This window comes from Erythranthe guttata, chromosome 7 (genome assembly GCF_056151865.1).
Source record: "Erythranthe guttata isolate IM_541 chromosome 7, IM_541, whole genome shotgun sequence".
In the NCBI taxonomy this organism is placed as follows: domain Eukaryota; kingdom Viridiplantae; phylum Streptophyta; class Magnoliopsida; order Lamiales; family Phrymaceae; genus Erythranthe; species Erythranthe guttata.
The window spans coordinates 6,673,405-6,689,992 of NC_142539.1; the positions used below are offsets into that span (position 1 = coordinate 6,673,405).

Sequence of the window (16,588 nt, forward strand, 5' to 3'; positions counted from 1 at the left end):
TATAAAAACAATTATTCATGTAAAACAAATGAACAATGGACTTTCTTCACTAATATAAAACAAGTATCTATAAAATTAAAATTGACACTCTTCCAAATTAACCACTTATTTGTACAAAATTTTGCATTTTGCAATTGATAAAACTCCATAAAACTCCAGATTTTTCAAATATAACAGCTGGAATCAGAGCTATTGCTTTGACAAAAGCACTAGATCGACATAGTCGTGTGCTTGTCAGGGAATATAAGTAGATAACCATTCTTTATAGGGCCATCAACTTTATGCCAAAAACAATTAAAAACAAGAATCTTTAAATATTAAAAGGATGGGCATCTAACACACCATGATGCCCACTACCAATATCTTTTCACTAACGGAAATTTAAAAAAAAAAAAACTCAATCATAGTTCCCAAAAATAATTCCAACAACGGACCACTTCAGACAACACTGCTATTAATTACTAAATAATTTAATTTAAAGACCCAAAATTAAAAGGAAAAAAAGAAAGAGCAATAAAAAGATAGGTTGGGGTTTCCTTTCGAGCAACGAGCATCGAGCAACTCAACACTTGATTTCCTTCAAGCCATGGGGGAAGTACAAGAATGTAGGATCGGTCGCACCTTCCTTGTAGTAAGCAAAGACCAAGGTGCTATCATCATGCATGCTCTCTCCCACAAAACTAACCAAAAAAAAAATATTCCTCGTCAAAATAAATAATTGGGATAAAATAGTAAATACACGTGCAAGAAAACATTGAAGAAAGTATCGGGATATTTGTAATCTTACAACTGGAGGTCCTTGATCTTGGCGAGCAAGTACTTGGTTGCTCCTTCAATGGTCTTCTTGAATTGTTCAAGCTGCTCGCCTTCCAATTTAGCCGACAGCAATTTGATGTACTTCTTGATGTACGCAACAAATTGCTTCTTGTCAAAAGGAGGTTGCTCCTATAAATAATAAATAAACACTATTAGCAAACAAATTCCAAATAATTAGAACTCAAGTGTAATAATAATAAATTAAAAAAAAAACGAACCTGGAGCCTAAATGTGTCGACGATGTCGACAACTTTGACAGCCTGATCATCAACACCTTCATCTTCACCACCACCTTCGGCAGAAGGATTCGCGCCAATATCCACATCGACGGAACCGGTAACTACCCACTGTTACTCCCACGTTAAAAATTACCATGTCAAAATTTATTCACAATGTACAAATATAATAAATGTTGGATTAAAAAATTAGCAAGAAAGAAACATTAACTAACTTTGCCATCGACTTCCCAAAGACCTCCGTTCTCGATCTCCTTGTATGGGAAGGAGTCGGATAGAAGTTCGTCACCTACAATATATTTATTGGATTTAAGAACACAATTAAAAGTTCGGTTGGATACAAAATTTACAGCATACAACAAAAAAACAAGAAAAAAGGATTGTGTTCATATCAATCATAGAGTAATCAGTCCTAATCACCAACTAATCACCGATTAAGAGGGTAGAGAAATAAATATATATAATTATAATTAAGATCCAAAAAAAAGAACAACAATCCTTAATCCCCTACCGAAAAATAAATATTCTTAAATTACCAAATAATACGAATTAATCAGCAAACAGAAGATCTCATATCGACAGATAAAAGAATAATCATAATTAACCTCAAGAAGTAAAGGGATCTAAAATCCAACAGCAAAATTAACACTAATTCAAAAAAAATTATGATTGAATTTACCTGTGAGCAGATCTTGATAAACCAACATGATGGCTGAATTTGGAGTGTCGCCGAATCACTACGCACAAGAAAAGACGAAGGCTTTAATTTAGATCTAAAACAGAAAAAAAAAAAAAAAAAAGTATTTAATCAGAAAATAAGGATGTGGAAAATACCTTTGGTTAGAATGAGGAGAGGTGACGAATTTCAAAGAGGCGGAGATTGGAGTAAGAGATGTGTATTAATACTGGGGTCAGACCAAACCCTAGTTTGGCAAGGATTCGATTTATTTAGAAAATTAAAAAAAATAAAAATAAAAAACAAAAAAAAAAAAGAAAAACAAAAAAACAAAAAAAAAAGGTTTTTGGATTGGGCCAACAACTTGGACTTTTACGGCTTCACCCGTTCATTCTATTGGGTCTCGGGTTCGATTTTGGGTCAATTTCATATGCCCTTTTTTTTCTTTTTTTTTCTTCTTTTATTCTATGGTAATCTTTATGTATTTAAACTATTTGAAATTTTTAATATATATATATATATATATATATATAAAAAAAAGATATTTTCGATATATTCATATATATATTTTAGATACATGTATTTTAATATATATTAGCAATTATTGCCGTACTATGCACGGGATTGCAAAAAGGAAGAGAAATTAAATATATAAAAATTAAATTGAATTAAATAAATCCACATCCGTGTGTACAAGAGAGAGAGAAATAATATACTATCTGAACGTATTAGAATTTTGCTAGTAGATTTGAAACTAGACATATATTAATTATACCATTGATAGTTGACTTGTAGAGTGTTTGGACCTTCAACTTGATTTGACAGACATTGCCAAATAAATTTATCTTCCTCAAAAGTTTGTGGTTGATTGCAAGTAGGATACATGGCAAATAAACATATGACAAACTCATAAATCTAAAAAGAGAGCATCCATGTTTCATTAAAATTGAGGTTAATGTGCAAAATTAGATAAATAGGGTTTGATGAGAAAAATTTGAGTAAATTATTTTGAAGGGTATTTTAGTCTTTCACGGAGTTGATGTTATTTTTGGTCAAATAAATTTTGGAGTAGACGAATTTGCAAATAACTAGTCTCCTATGGACTTACGCGAGTTTAATTGAAGTGTATAAAAATCTTTTGTTATTTTTATATGTTACTTAAAAATTAGCTAGAAATTTTTTATATTGTTATTTTCAATGACATTATAAATTGCTAGCGATGAATTCTGATTCTAGTCTATAAAGTTATTAAATATTATAAAACTTCTTTTAACTATTTGGTAAAAGTATTATTTTTTAAACTCCAATGTGAATAGTCATTATTTTACATAGAAAGCATCAAATTATTTTCAGTATTATTAATTGTTTTATGTTTTTTCTTTAATTTTAGTAAACTAAAATATTATTTAGTGTGTTTAAACATTTTTTTAGTTAAAATGAAAGGCAAATTACGACAACCCCTTTGACGTAAGGTCAATTAACGAAAACACTCCTCATACATAATTACAAGAACCCCTCAACTATTTATTATATTACGAAAAAATCCATCTAGTTGGCGTTCATTTGGTAAGTTGTGCAGAAATTGTGGTATTCCAAAATTTCATACCGTTTAGCCTTTGGTTCGATAAATAACCAAATAACCAAAATTTTATTAAAAATATTAAAAAAAAATTGATTTTTTTAATTAATGTTAATTTTAATACTAATATTGCATATATATATATATATATATATATATATATATATATAATAAAATAAACCTTAATACCACACCGAATTAACGATTCAGTAATCGACATGTACGAATTTTTGTTCGTTTCGATTCGATCAGTTTACCAACCGAATAAATACCCCTAGGTAAATTTGACATTGTAAGGGTGGACGTGTAAGACAATAGATAGTTGAGGGGGTGATTGTAATTATGCAAAGAGTTTTTTCCGTAATTATACCTTACCTCAGGTGGGTTGCCGTAATTTGCCCCACAATTAAACATAAAGGGATGTTTCTGTAATATTCTAAAATATGTTGTGCCCATATGTAATTAAATAGAACTAATCTTAGGGAAGGATCGTGTAATTTACTCAAGGTCAGGGGTAAAACTGTAATTTGGAAAAAATCCTCTCTCAAATGTTGTCGAATACAACTTTGAAGAGATCTTAGATCTTAGAGAACGAAGAGCCATTTAAATGCAAACTAATTAATTACCTTACGCCAAAATTTAAAGACAGATGTTCTAACTGGCATAAATGAGTAGGCAAATACATTGTTTTGTTCCATAATGCCCCGGTGAATTTCACCAATCGAAACCGAGAATCGAGTAACAAAAGAAACTCGATTTAGATAACTTTGAAATTTAGGTAACAGTGTATATAGATTTAGGCACTCGGTGAAATTCACCACATGTAGCAGCATACTATAAAACCGAAATACATAATGAATAATAATGATACATACACCCCTTCTGCATTAATCTCGAGCAGGAACAGTGGTTTTGCGCCACTCCCAGTAATTTGCTCTCATTGGATCAACCAATTGCAAGACGGAACATACTTTTTTCGCCAACTCCAAATCGGAGTTATCCGACAACGCATCGATGGCATTTTTCAACTCAATGCTCGGTTGATAGTGATTGCATAGGAGATCCAAAACCATGTTCAACGCATGAGCGCATTCCTTTTCGTTCATCAAAACATCCAAGCAAACTGAAGCCACTCGAGGGTCATTAGCTATAGAGTTCACATCGTTTTTGTAAAGTCCGCGCAAATATCTCCACGGACTTTCATTCTCGGGTTTCGTTAAAATGGCTTTAATTGCATACGCAACTTCAGAGTCCCTCGTCACATCCAATCCCCCTAGTTGGGGAGATTTAGTTACCACAAAATATCTCTGCAAAAATTAAAATTTATTGAGGCGAATATATTATTTTAATATTCGTATTCAGACTAATAAAACCCAGTCAAGATTCATTTCTACACAGAGAGTAAATATTCCTTGGAGTCTATATTTTTACCACAAACGGCATTTCTTGGTAAATCCAATAATTTTCCCGGACCGACTCAGAAATATTATTTTATCTTGCCTTTTAGAGAAATTATTTATTTATTGGGTTTTCATTAAATTATTTAATCTTATTTCGCAATCCTATCTTAGCAACCAAACGAGGCACTAGTAAATATTTCTTGAAATCTATATTTTCAACACATCAGTATTTTTATCCACTATCGGATCTTGTTCATTACCCAACTCTCGGGATGAAGCAGCTTGTTTTAAAACATGACGAAACCTACTAGTTTTAACTCATAATTACCTATTATGCATTCAGAAATTAATAATAAATCGACAGTCAAAACATTAATCTTTTCACCACTTATGAATGATGAGCTGGACACAGAAATTTACCTGATTCCAAGCAGAATTATTGAAGATATCATTTTGGAGGAGTTCGTCACAGTAGGCAAGCTCGTCTTCCCATCCTCCAAGAGTCTGAAGAACCCACTGTCGATGAGACCAGGCATGGTAGTTCTTTGCATCCTGAGAGAATATTTCTCTCGTGAATTGAAGCTCGTTACTCGCTACATTACTCCCAAGTTTCTCAGCAACCCATCTTCTGTGATGCCTAAAAATATATTATAATCGTCAAAATGCTAGCAGAAGTGGGTTAAAATCAAGAAGTAAGGCTCTTAATGCCTTTCTCATTTCGCTTTCAGGGGGTAAACACACAATAAATAATATTCTTTTTCGCCTTTAAAGAAAGAAAAAAAAAAACAACAACAAAGAGCATTTTTTTCCGGAACATTCCTCTTGAAAAAGGAGGAAAATGAAGCTTAAATGAATCAGTTTCTCTTTCCACAAAAGAAACATTCCACACAAACCGGCTTCTAACTCGTTTCTCTTTCAGTTCAGCATTTGAAATTTTTTGTCTTGTTTTGATTTCAACTGTGTGTTCCTTCTTTCACTCTCTTCAATTTGGATCTATAAGCACTTAACATGATTTGGTTTTCAAAGAATTTAAACGAGTATCTCTCTTCCAATTCTCCAACTATTTTTCTTTAGAATTTCTACGAGCAAGGCATGGCATATAAATTAGTTGATTTAGCATACTTGAGTACTTCCATATCGAAAGTGTTCCACCATCAAATCTTTTGTGAACTCAAATCATTAATTACACGAGAGCCAAAACAACACACAGATCAAGTTCCCTTCTAAGACTTCTTACATTGACAATGCGCACAAAATTAATATTATTCAATGATAAAGAGTCAGTCAATCAATACAGTTCTTATGTTATTCACACTGGTCTAGAATTTAAACCAAGAAAAGGATGTGATAGATTTTATGATTAAATGCGACAAGTAAAAAAAACAGATAATATGCATTGATTGTTTGAAACGGAAATGAATTTTCAGGCGTTTACACATAAAACAGAGAGAATCTAGTACTACAACTGTAAGTACCACATAGTTTATTTTTCTCCATTACCTTTTGCTCACTATAATATACAACTCCATGTTATTGAGTCGTATGATACAACAAGCTAAATAGATGAAATCCACTTGATATTGCTTTCTATTTGATCAAGAAACCTTTAATCCAGATTTGAATGCTCTGTTTTGGTGTCATTTCCAATTTGTTTTTTGAGAACATGTGTATTTTTTTGAGTAAGATTGGAGAATGTCACGGAAATGAAAACGTGTCAGGAATTTTTGTTCGACAACAAAAATGTAATGCAATAATTGGAAACAATAAATTATTGTATATATCGTGTCAATGTTATGGGCAGTTAAAGAAGATTTCTTGGCAGTGTTGATTTTGTTAGTCTGTGGGAGTATACTATTTATTCCAGCTGCCAGTTATGAAAATATTATAATTGGTGATTGGTACTTAGGGAATGAAAAAAAGACGAAATTGCTTTTTTGAACCCAAACACTAACTAAAAATAAGAAAAATAGCTTCGAAGCAAGCAGCAAATTTATTCAAGAAATACCTATTTTTTGTTTGTTTTTAAAGATCTATAATATTTCCTTAATCCATATAACAAATATAGTACTTCATTTTTTCAGTGCCGAGGAACAATTTTTTTCTGAATTATTTTGGAGGAATCCCTTTTAATACTAGCAAACAACTTAAATCAGTCAACTCTTCACTGATAGAATAGCAAAATAATCATGAAAAAGGAATGCAAGTGTGATTGAACTGCAAAAGTTTGCCCTCTAAAGTATTGATTACTTCAAAAGAATGCTCTCTGTTTTCTTATAAGCGACTGTTAAAGCTATTTGAGTTTACTACATATATCTATTAACTAACATGATAAGTGCCGATATAGTTTCTAAAATTTAAGACAAACAACAATGAAGTGGAAGTGCAAGTGCATAACACGAGACTACTTGTTTTGAACTGATGTAATTTTTTTTATGAATTCAGAATTGAGGTATTACAGAAAAACCCATTACACACTCACTAACATAAAGCAATGATGGAAGAACAAGAATCAAGAACTATTCATTCCCGTAATATACACCAGTGATTAATTATCGAATCAAACATCACAGAGGAGTTTTCTTCTTTTAATTGGGCATGCATAAAATCAAAACATAGAACAAAACTACAGCAGTGCTACAAAAGATTCATTTAAACTCAAATAATAATCAAATCTCAGTTCCTAAGCAGATAATAACTCATCGGAAGTACTACAGTAGAACCACGATAAATTAATAACCTCGATTAAATAATAGTTTCTCTCGATCCCGACTCGGTGAAAACGTGTTAAATTATTAACTCGATAATTTAATAATTAGCTAAATTAATAGAATTTCCCTGGTCCCGACTGTATTAATTTATAGAGATTTAACTGTCTTCGTGTATAGCCAGTTCTTCGTTTCTTATCTTCAAAGAACACAACACAACAATGCATTTTGCATCATCATAATTAAAATAATCCATTGATAAATATTGAGTGATAATAATCGAGTTACTATACACAAATCAGATAGACATTCATGTTTAATCAGGTTCCGTTTTGCAACCAATACTTTCTTAAGCATCCATCGGGAGATAAACTCAATCGTACACACGAATAAAAGATGAAACGGCAAAATAACATTGCAATTGCTTACCATATTTGATAATTCTTAGTGTTGTTTTTCGCAATCTGATCAATGAACTCCAATTCCTCACGCAAATCGACGCTAAGCGCCTCGAGTATTAGACGTCTGAATTGCCACACCTAACAGAATGAAACCACATAGTTCTTCAGTACACACACACACAGAGAAAACAACAAAACCCTAACGGAGGTGCATTTCTTCAAATCTGGCAAATCGACACACCTCTTAACTTTTTTACTTTCATCTTCTATCATCAATTTAATTTAATTTAATTTAATTTGCCATCATCAAATCAAGACAAAAAAAAAAAGGAAAAAAAAAAACAATGAGACGAGAATATTACAGTGTAATTTCCAGAATTGAGAAAAATGGCTTCTTGGGTGAGTTCGAGAGCACGTGCGGATCGCTCATCGGCTAAGTAGACGGCTCTGAAGAAATCCATGGTTTCGCTGAATTCATCGGAGTAAGCAATCGGAACCACCGGATTCGGGCCGTCGTCTTGCGGTAAGGGCCGTACATCAGCCCATTCGGGCCTCTCACTTATGGGTATTCTCGACCTCTCTTCTTCTTCTTCTTCTACTTCTACTTCTACTTTCTGATTCATTTCTTCTTTCTTCCACGATCTTGAAACGAATTTTCAGGATTAATGGAGTTTTAAGAAATTGAAGACGACTTTAACCACTTCTCTTTTACTTTGCACAAGGAGCTAACAAACAAAATATTCCTTTTGTTTTTTCAAAAAATAAAAAAATAAAAATTCCTTTTGTTTTTCTTTCTCAACAAACAGCAGAACCTCGATAAATTAAATAATAAAATTTTCCGGTCCCGATTTGAGGATAATATGCTAAATTAATAATTCGCTAAATTTATAAGATAATAAATACACCTTCAAAAATTTTCAGAAGCTCCATATAATATATAAATTAATAAGGCATAAAAATAATTCTTAAGTTATATGGTAGAGTGCATATTTTATAGATCTACGAATGCTTAATAGAATATAATTAAATACTCGCTTATTTTTTGTAGAAGTTCAAATTACCATCAATCTCGTCTCTCGCTTTTCTTAACATGGTAAGAACTTTCGGTATAGTTTTCTCATAACTCAACATAAATCGTTCTATACCATTACTGATTTAAGAGCTTCCATTCGTGAAACATGCTCTATAGTGCATTGAACGAATGGTACAATGAATAATATACACGTAAAAAATAAAAAAAAATGTATTTATTGAAAATTATAATAAAAGTAATTTCATAAATTAATAAGTTGTAATTAATGTATACATTAATAATTGTTAATTTATCGATAAATTAATAATTCGCTGAATTAATGAAATTTTGATGGTCCCAACTGTATTAATTTATAGAAGTTTAAATGTACTAAAGAATGCACCAACCATTTTTTTTATTATAGGTTTATGGGCTATTTCATCAATAAACATTTTCCTTTAGTATGCATTATAAATAAAGACAAAATAAAAGACATGACAAAATTATCTCTAATTTAACTCAGTTTCATCAATTTAAGGGTCCATTTGATATACACCCCTCATATGGAAAATATATAGGGATAGGTCCACCTCTAAAAATCTTCCTTTGAGATACCCCTGGAGAGGCAAAAGTACTATTGTGCCTTTAAAAGCAATTTTCGCCCAACTGCACTCAGTAATTTTGCCAACTGTATTCAACACTATAAGCCAAATTGCATTTAGTATTTTTGGGCCCTGCGTTTATCATTTTACAGATTTTTTTAATAAAAGATATAAATGTTTATTTTAATTATTACTTTTTATATATATGTCCTTTTTTATTTTTTTATTTTTTTTATTTTTATTTTTTTAATTTTTTAATTTTTAATTTTTAATTTTGTTTTTTCAGTTTTTTATTTTTTTTTAATTTTTCATTTTTTTAATTTATATAGTTTTTTATTAATTCAATTTTAATAAATTTATTGTACTGAAAGTATACTACACATGACTATGGTATACAAATTATATAGTCATGTATAGTTTATGTAGTCATGTATATAGTCTTTTTACCCCAAAATTCATCTACAATAATAATAAAATTCACAATTTGAAACTTGATATTATAAATCAACTAACCAACAAATGAAAAAACACAATCACATGCATATATTCTTCAAACATTACTGTACATTAAAAAACATTAGGCATACATATAACTATATGTGACTATAGTTATCTACAATTATCTATACTTATGTATACTACATAAAGTCTGGAGTACTGTAGCATCAATGTAACTTCACATGACACTTCTCTGCATATTATTCTCTGCAAGTTATACAAATAGCAAAACCTGTGAGAAAAAAATACGAGTTAAAGAAAACGAAGAACAAAAATGGAACAAGCGAATTACATGAAATTTTTTAAAAAACAAAAACAATGAAAAGCATTTCTTTTGACACATTTACTTTAGTGAACTATAACGCCATATGGTCAACTATAGTCACATGTAGTTATGTTCCTTCTTGTTACTACATGTGACTATACATGACTACATGTGACTATATAGTCAACTATAGTCACATGTAGTTATGTTCCTTCTTGTTACTACATGTGACTATATACGACTAGGTAAATTTCATCTTATAAATGCAGTAAAATATACAAAAAAAAAAAAAAAAAAAAATCTCCCACCACTGTTTTACTCCGCCACCCAACTCAAGGAAAACAATTCATCAAGCAATTCATTTTATTACATGAAAAAATACAAAAAAACATTGGTTTTTTGTTTTTTTTTGATAAATTTAACGTACTGAAATCGACTACAAATGACTATAGTATACTACAAATTCTATAGTCATGTATAGTTATATGTAGCCATGATTACAATTTACATATGACTGCATATGACTACATATAGTATACTACAAATTCTATAGTCACGTATAGTTATATGTAGCCTGAACCAAATCACCTATCTAAGTAACCACTACTGATTAAATTTCTACTATAGACAAACAAAGCTCTTACATTTGAGGTATTTCAGATCATTTTTAAATAAATACAAAAAAAATAAATTACATATGAATTATAACAAAAATGAACAAGATAAGAATCAAACAAAATAAAAAATCAAATTAATGCAACGAATTTTTTTTTAAATTAATTGTTCACAGATCTTGAAAAACATAGTAGATCTGTGTTTTTTTTTATAAGAAATAATAGATCTGGTTTGAGCCATCCCTAAAAAAAAAAAAAAAACAATAACGTAGAAATCATTTCTTCAAACGGAAGTAGAAAGAGATTTAAAACGAATTTAAAACAAACAAATGCTTCTCCATCATGTTTTTGGCATCACCGAGTATATTCGATTTGGACGGGTGATTCAAGGCGGCGATTGGCGTCGAGCACGCGAAAGTGGCGGCGGCGCAAGGCTGTGGGATCGGAGGAGCAGCGGCGGCGGCGCAAGGCTGTGGGAGAGCAACGTCGGCAGCGCAATGAAGTGGGAGGAAGCAACGGCGATGGGCCGCGCAAGGCGGTGGGAGTAGAGGTGGCCGCGGAGAATATTTGTTGAAATACTCAATTATTATAAAAATAATAATTAAGAATATGAAATTAACAAATACTATAAAATTGAATTTTATTAAAATATTGTTTTTTCGTTTGTTCGCTTTGATAAGCAAAAAAATTAAATTTAAATTTAATTAGTATTTAAAATTTATAATATTTCATTTATCATTTAAATATATACATAAATTAAAGTTAAACAAAATAGAAATAAAAGAATAAATAAAGGATATAAAAAAATATTATTAAAATATAAATGGGCCCACATACCTTTTGCTAGCTTGCTCCATAACTGTGGCGATGACTTTAGTTACTCTCCAAATTTGGAGAGCAATCAAGAGCCTCTAATTATTCCATTGCAGCCCAATTTCCTCTCCAGATTAAGTTTACCTAGCCTTAAAGTCTGACACTAAAATGGCTTTTAACGAGCCCATTGTACATGCTCTCATAAGTTGCATGGTACTGATCTCAGCATTGTGATTATTATTGGTGTGATGTTGTCTTGTAAGAAAAAAATAAACATTGTTTACCAGATAGACTATTTTAAACATGTCACTAAATTGTAGAAAGTTTGGTGTTGAAAGGAATAGAAAAGATTGACAAAATGCAGAATTTTATTACATTGTTTACCAGATAGACTGAATTATTTAGAACTGACTGAGGCAATATTGAATAAATCATGTACCTTGCGCGTTGCGCCTGCTAGCATATGGTTCCATGAGATTTAAAATTGACTCACTGTTTGTTTGTTGGCACTTAGGCTAACCTGAAAGTAGAGGAAACTGCGCCTGGATTGACAACTGGGATGATTTTATCTCTTCGTGAGAGGTATTAATCCTTATGTCGATTTTCTCTTTTTATTCGAAATAATACAAACGCAATAAACTACCAACTTCTAAGTAATTTTAATATAAGTTTTGCTGGCATGTTTCTCTGCTTTTCTTTTGTAGTCTCAAGAATTGCCAAGATGAGCTCTCAAATTGCCAGGTACTTATCGCTTCCGAATCTTACTGTTGTTTTTCTTTCTTATCTTTCTGTTTCTTCAGTTCTCCATCTCTTAGTCGCTATGGTTTAAGTTCGCAATTATAGGATATTAGGATTTATGTATAATGTGGTAATACAGTACTGGTTTGTACATTTTCAGACAAAACTCGAAGATGCTAAATCTGAGATTCAGAAGTGGCGGTCATCTTTTCAGAATGAATCCTTTGTACCCCAAAGCACAACTCCTGGTTTGATGATTCTACTGTGCCTTATGCCATTTTTCCTCCTGTAATTTGGTCTACAGAATTGATGTTTTAATCGATTTTTAGCTCATTATTGTTTGTTTTAAGCAAAACTAATTTTCAATTTCTCTGGCAGAACCAAGATTTGTGGTCAGCTACCTTCAGACTCTGAGGAGTCTCTGCGAGAGCAAGTATGTTTGAATACCGAAGCCCTTTTAGATTTCCAGATTTATAATGAGATGATATATTCAGTTTTATTCTTTGTTATTAGCTTGAGAAAGCAAAGAAAAAAGAAGCTGCATTCATTGTTACATTTGCAAAACGGGAGCAGGAGATAGCTGAGTTGAAGGTGAGAAATTATTAGTTAGTTGCACAGCGTTATTAACTGGAAATTATTAGTTGCTAAAGAAAATATCTTTACTCGAGGTCCTTTTATGGAAGGGTCTTTATCCCTTTTCTTACACTTTCTTCTTCTGACTTTAATACAGTTTGCTGTTCGAGATTTGAGAGCTCAGCTGAAACCTCCATCGATGCAGGTATACTGTGCAATGTTGTCTTAAAAGGACTGTTTATTTTCATATCACTACATATTGCTACGTGTCCATCACTCATCCCACAGACAAAGCAAAAGTATGGTGATAATAGATGTGCCTCTCAGTTTTTTAAAATTCGGAAGATTTTGAACACGGGTCGTTCCTAGCTCAATATAAAGCCAAATATTTCGTACCATTTTAGTTCTCGTGTTCTAGCTCGAGTTAGGAAATATGTCAAGGAAAAACATTTTTTCTTCAATGACTGGTGTCGTGTCATCTTGTTTATTTCTTTCTACTTTCATTTTTTTAAAGTGATAACCTGACAGGCAAGGAGGTTACTGCTAGACCCAGCTATCCATGAAGAGTTCACAAGATTGAAGGTGCTTCTTTTGGGTTATACTTATGTGCAGATAAACATATTTATTATTTTTCGACAAACTGATTCCTGCTCTGAACTATTCTTTTGTCAGAATTTGGTGGAAGAGAAGGATAAGAAAGTTAAAGAGTTGCAAGATAATATAAATGCTGTTAGTTTTACCTCACAAAGTAAAATGGGAAAGATGATAATGGCAAAATGCAGAACTCTGCAGGAAGAGAATGAGGAGATCGGTAATCAAGCTAATGAAGGAAAGGTATTTCACCCTTTGTGCGATGATGATGTTAAACCAATTTTTATTAATTTTACAATCGGAAGTTAATAGTGGTTACGCACAGCTATACATACACTCACTCAGTTAGAAGAATTGCTACAAAAACTTGAATATAAGGGTCGATTTTTAGATCTTCGACTCTTGCATGCTTATATTGCTATGCATTTACCACACGACTTTCTTTTACACACTGCCTTTCTGTAATGGTTTAAAATCTTTGGTATTTTGATGAAATTCACTTCATTTTACTTCTGTTGTTTCTGGCAGATACATGAGCTGGGAATGAAACTTGCTTTACAAAAATCTCAAAATGCCGAACTAAGAAGTCAATTTGAAGGTTAGTTTTTATGCACCCATTTTCATCATTTTTGTACTGCTGATCGATCGGTTACTAGCATATTACGTTGTTTCTCGTAAAAAATATTTGTACAAGAATATTACAAACAGGTAGGTTTTTAGCGGTTTTTCTTTTGATTTATGACATCATCTTCTATTTTATTGTTTTCTGCAGGATTATTCAAGCAAATGGATAAACTCGCTAGTGATGTTGATAGATCGAATGAGTTGGTACTTCCCCGTTATGATTCTGTGATCCAATTTATGTTACATTTATAATAGATATTTAGTAACTGAATCTGTATAGAAGGGTGAATTAATGTCGGATTCTTGCTTGTTTAATTTAGGGTAAACTTCAATTTACCTACCTGAACTATACCCAACGTATAGAATACCCCCCTGAACTTCAAAATGAACCAAAACAGTCCTTCTCAATTGTGGGTCAACGTTAAAAAACATTACAAAACTAACAGACGTTAAGTTTAGTGTGCAATTACGTTTATACCCTATATTGATACAACTGTGATCTGTCTTCTTCACACCTCCCCCGTCTTCTTCTTTTTTTTTTTTTTTTTTCTTTTCTTTTTTTTTCTTGAGATTCTTCTACCAAATTTAAACATTCTTTTACCAAAATCCAGAATATTTTTCTCTTCACTTATTTAACAAATTGCAAAAAATGAAATTGTCTGCCAAATCTCACGCCAACATTGCTCCATTAAAGTCAAAATTAAAGTTCTTCCTGCAAATCGGCGCCACGCTGCTCAAAATATCCGCCGCAGTAAGACCTCATTTCGCACCGGTGGGAGGTCAAGCTTCTCACAACTTGGGGCACTAATTTCGGGCTCCAACTGAGATGGTGAACATTTTGACGAAGCGCGGCTGGATTTGGTTTCAAAAACCCAAATACGGAGTCGTTTGGATTTCCGCCGGTGGCGGCGGCCGGAAAAGTTGAAATTAAGAAGAAAAGAAGAAACCAAAAAGAAATCGGCTTTTGCTCCGCCACACACACTAGGTCCTGGCGGAATCCGCCACCAACATTCCCAAAAACAGAATTGTATAATCTGCTATTCTCTATTTTCTGGAATAATTTTGGTGTTGGGGCCTTTGTTATTGTTCCTTAGAATAGAATGTTGTTTTATTTTCCAAGATTTGCGTTACTCTACATCAATTAAAGAATGTTTTTCTTCACAAAATTGGGTGAATTTTTGATAAACTTTCTTATGGTATGTTGCTGAATCTGGATTTGAAAACTAAGGTTTTAGTTATGTTGAATCCATCGAAAGTGATGGTGGTGTGGTGAAGGAGACAAAGTGAAAATAGTAATAATAGTAAGGGGTAAAATCGTCCAAAATCTACTCCAGCTGTCACATATACAAAAGTCAAAGTGCCATGTCAGCAAGGCCAGACGGATTTTAAACGGAGGGGCTAGTTTGGTTCATTTTGAAGTTCATGGGGGTATTTTATACGTTGGGTATAGTTCAAGTAGGTAAAATGAACTTTACCCTTTAATTTATAGCAATGCTTTCTTGATCTTACGTATTTCAATCTCAATCGTTACAGGCGGTAATCATGCAAGAGAAATTAGAAGAAAAGGAAAACGAGATACAGAGATTGAAGCACGACATGGAAAAGATTAGCGTTGTCGAGGAGGAGCAGACGACTGTGTTAGCTACTGATATTGTTGATGGCGGTGATGATGATGCTAATGTTGATGGAGTCACTCCAATTAAAGTCAAAATTGAAAGTGAAAGTCAACTTGATTAATTTTGTAATAGTTACTAATTAGAGCACGTTTTTATTAGAACCTTCTTTTTTGTTGTGAAAGAACTTTACTTCTTGATTTGTAGCATCTTCTAATAGTCACAAGAGTTATTATAAGCACATTGTTATTAATCAATCGAATATCAATTTAACGAGGTTCGCCTATACTCGAAAAACTCTAAAAATAAATGTCAAACAACAAAAAGGTAGCAACTTTTTCTTTTATGTGAAATGAATTAATAGATATCGCACCCCACTTCAGGTAATTACTAAAACTGAAGTTCAAATTATTTATTGAAATTTCAAATGAGATTTTATTTTTTTATACTTAGAAAGGAACCTTATTTCACTGTATAAAATTTTACATACTAAATCAATTTGTTTTGCTTATGGGGAAATCACAAAAAGGCCCATGACAAGGGCACTTAATTAAAAGAGGGACATCCAACTTTTTTGTTTTGCAAATAAATCCAACCCATTCAAACTTATTTGCAAATAAGGAAAATCCTTTCATATATACCAAAATTACCCCCAATTAATTGAAAACCAATTCAACTCCAATTTCATGATTTACACCCCACTTTAGCCTAATTTCATCAATTAACCAATTTTAACTCTAATTTCAATTTTGACCCGCCACCACCGGAGACCGCCGGTCACCGCCGTTGACCGGCGTTGACTTTTTTTTTTTTCAAAAACTTTTTTTTTCCT

The 16,588-nt window shown here is 32.1% G+C and overlaps 3 protein-coding genes and 1 long non-coding RNA gene across 4 annotated transcripts; 1 reads left to right on the forward strand and 3 right to left on the reverse strand.

Moving 5' to 3' along the window:
- Nucleotides 1-294: 294 nt before the first annotated feature.
- LOC105956245 (translationally-controlled tumor protein homolog) lies at nucleotides 295-1,999 on the reverse strand. Its single transcript, XM_012980092.2, has 6 exons — nucleotides 1,887-1,999; nucleotides 1,732-1,789; nucleotides 1,268-1,341; nucleotides 1,035-1,163; nucleotides 788-945; nucleotides 295-680 (listed from the first exon to the last, which is right to left on the reverse strand). The coding sequence occupies exons 2-6, from the start codon at nucleotides 1,757-1,759 to the stop codon at nucleotides 563-565; spliced, it is 507 nt and encodes a 168-aa protein (XP_012835546.1). The 5' UTR covers nucleotides 1,760-1,789; nucleotides 1,887-1,999; the 3' UTR covers nucleotides 295-562.
- A 1,946-nt stretch (nucleotides 2,000-3,945) lies between these two features.
- FTA (farnesyltransferase A) lies at nucleotides 3,946-8,590 on the reverse strand. Its single transcript, XM_012980091.2, has 4 exons — nucleotides 8,176-8,590; nucleotides 7,842-7,951; nucleotides 5,128-5,344; nucleotides 3,946-4,614 (listed from the first exon to the last, which is right to left on the reverse strand). The coding sequence occupies exons 1-4, from the start codon at nucleotides 8,434-8,436 to the stop codon at nucleotides 4,195-4,197; spliced, it is 1,008 nt and encodes a 335-aa protein (XP_012835545.2). The 5' UTR covers nucleotides 8,437-8,590; the 3' UTR covers nucleotides 3,946-4,194.
- Nucleotides 8,591-9,898: 1,308 nt separating this feature from the next.
- Nucleotides 9,899-11,246, reverse strand: LOC148769095 (uncharacterized). Its single transcript, XR_016032011.1, has 2 exons — nucleotides 11,163-11,246; nucleotides 9,899-10,132 (listed from the first exon to the last, which is right to left on the reverse strand). It is a non-coding gene; the product is annotated as an uncharacterized LOC148769095 (long non-coding RNA).
- An 806-nt stretch (nucleotides 11,247-12,052) lies between these two features.
- On the forward strand, nucleotides 12,053-16,032 carry LOC105956243 (FKBP12-interacting protein of 37 kDa). The gene is given in 12 exon segments (XM_088820835.1): nucleotides 12,053-12,199; nucleotides 12,322-12,358; nucleotides 12,516-12,603; nucleotides 12,734-12,760; nucleotides 12,763-12,788; nucleotides 12,869-12,946; nucleotides 13,086-13,133; nucleotides 13,457-13,510; nucleotides 13,601-13,762; nucleotides 14,048-14,117; nucleotides 14,292-14,347; nucleotides 15,677-16,032. Coding segments are annotated over 12 exon segments (873 nt in total). The 5' UTR covers nucleotides 12,053-12,176; the 3' UTR covers nucleotides 15,881-16,032.
- The last annotated feature ends 556 nt before the right edge of the window (nucleotides 16,033-16,588 follow it).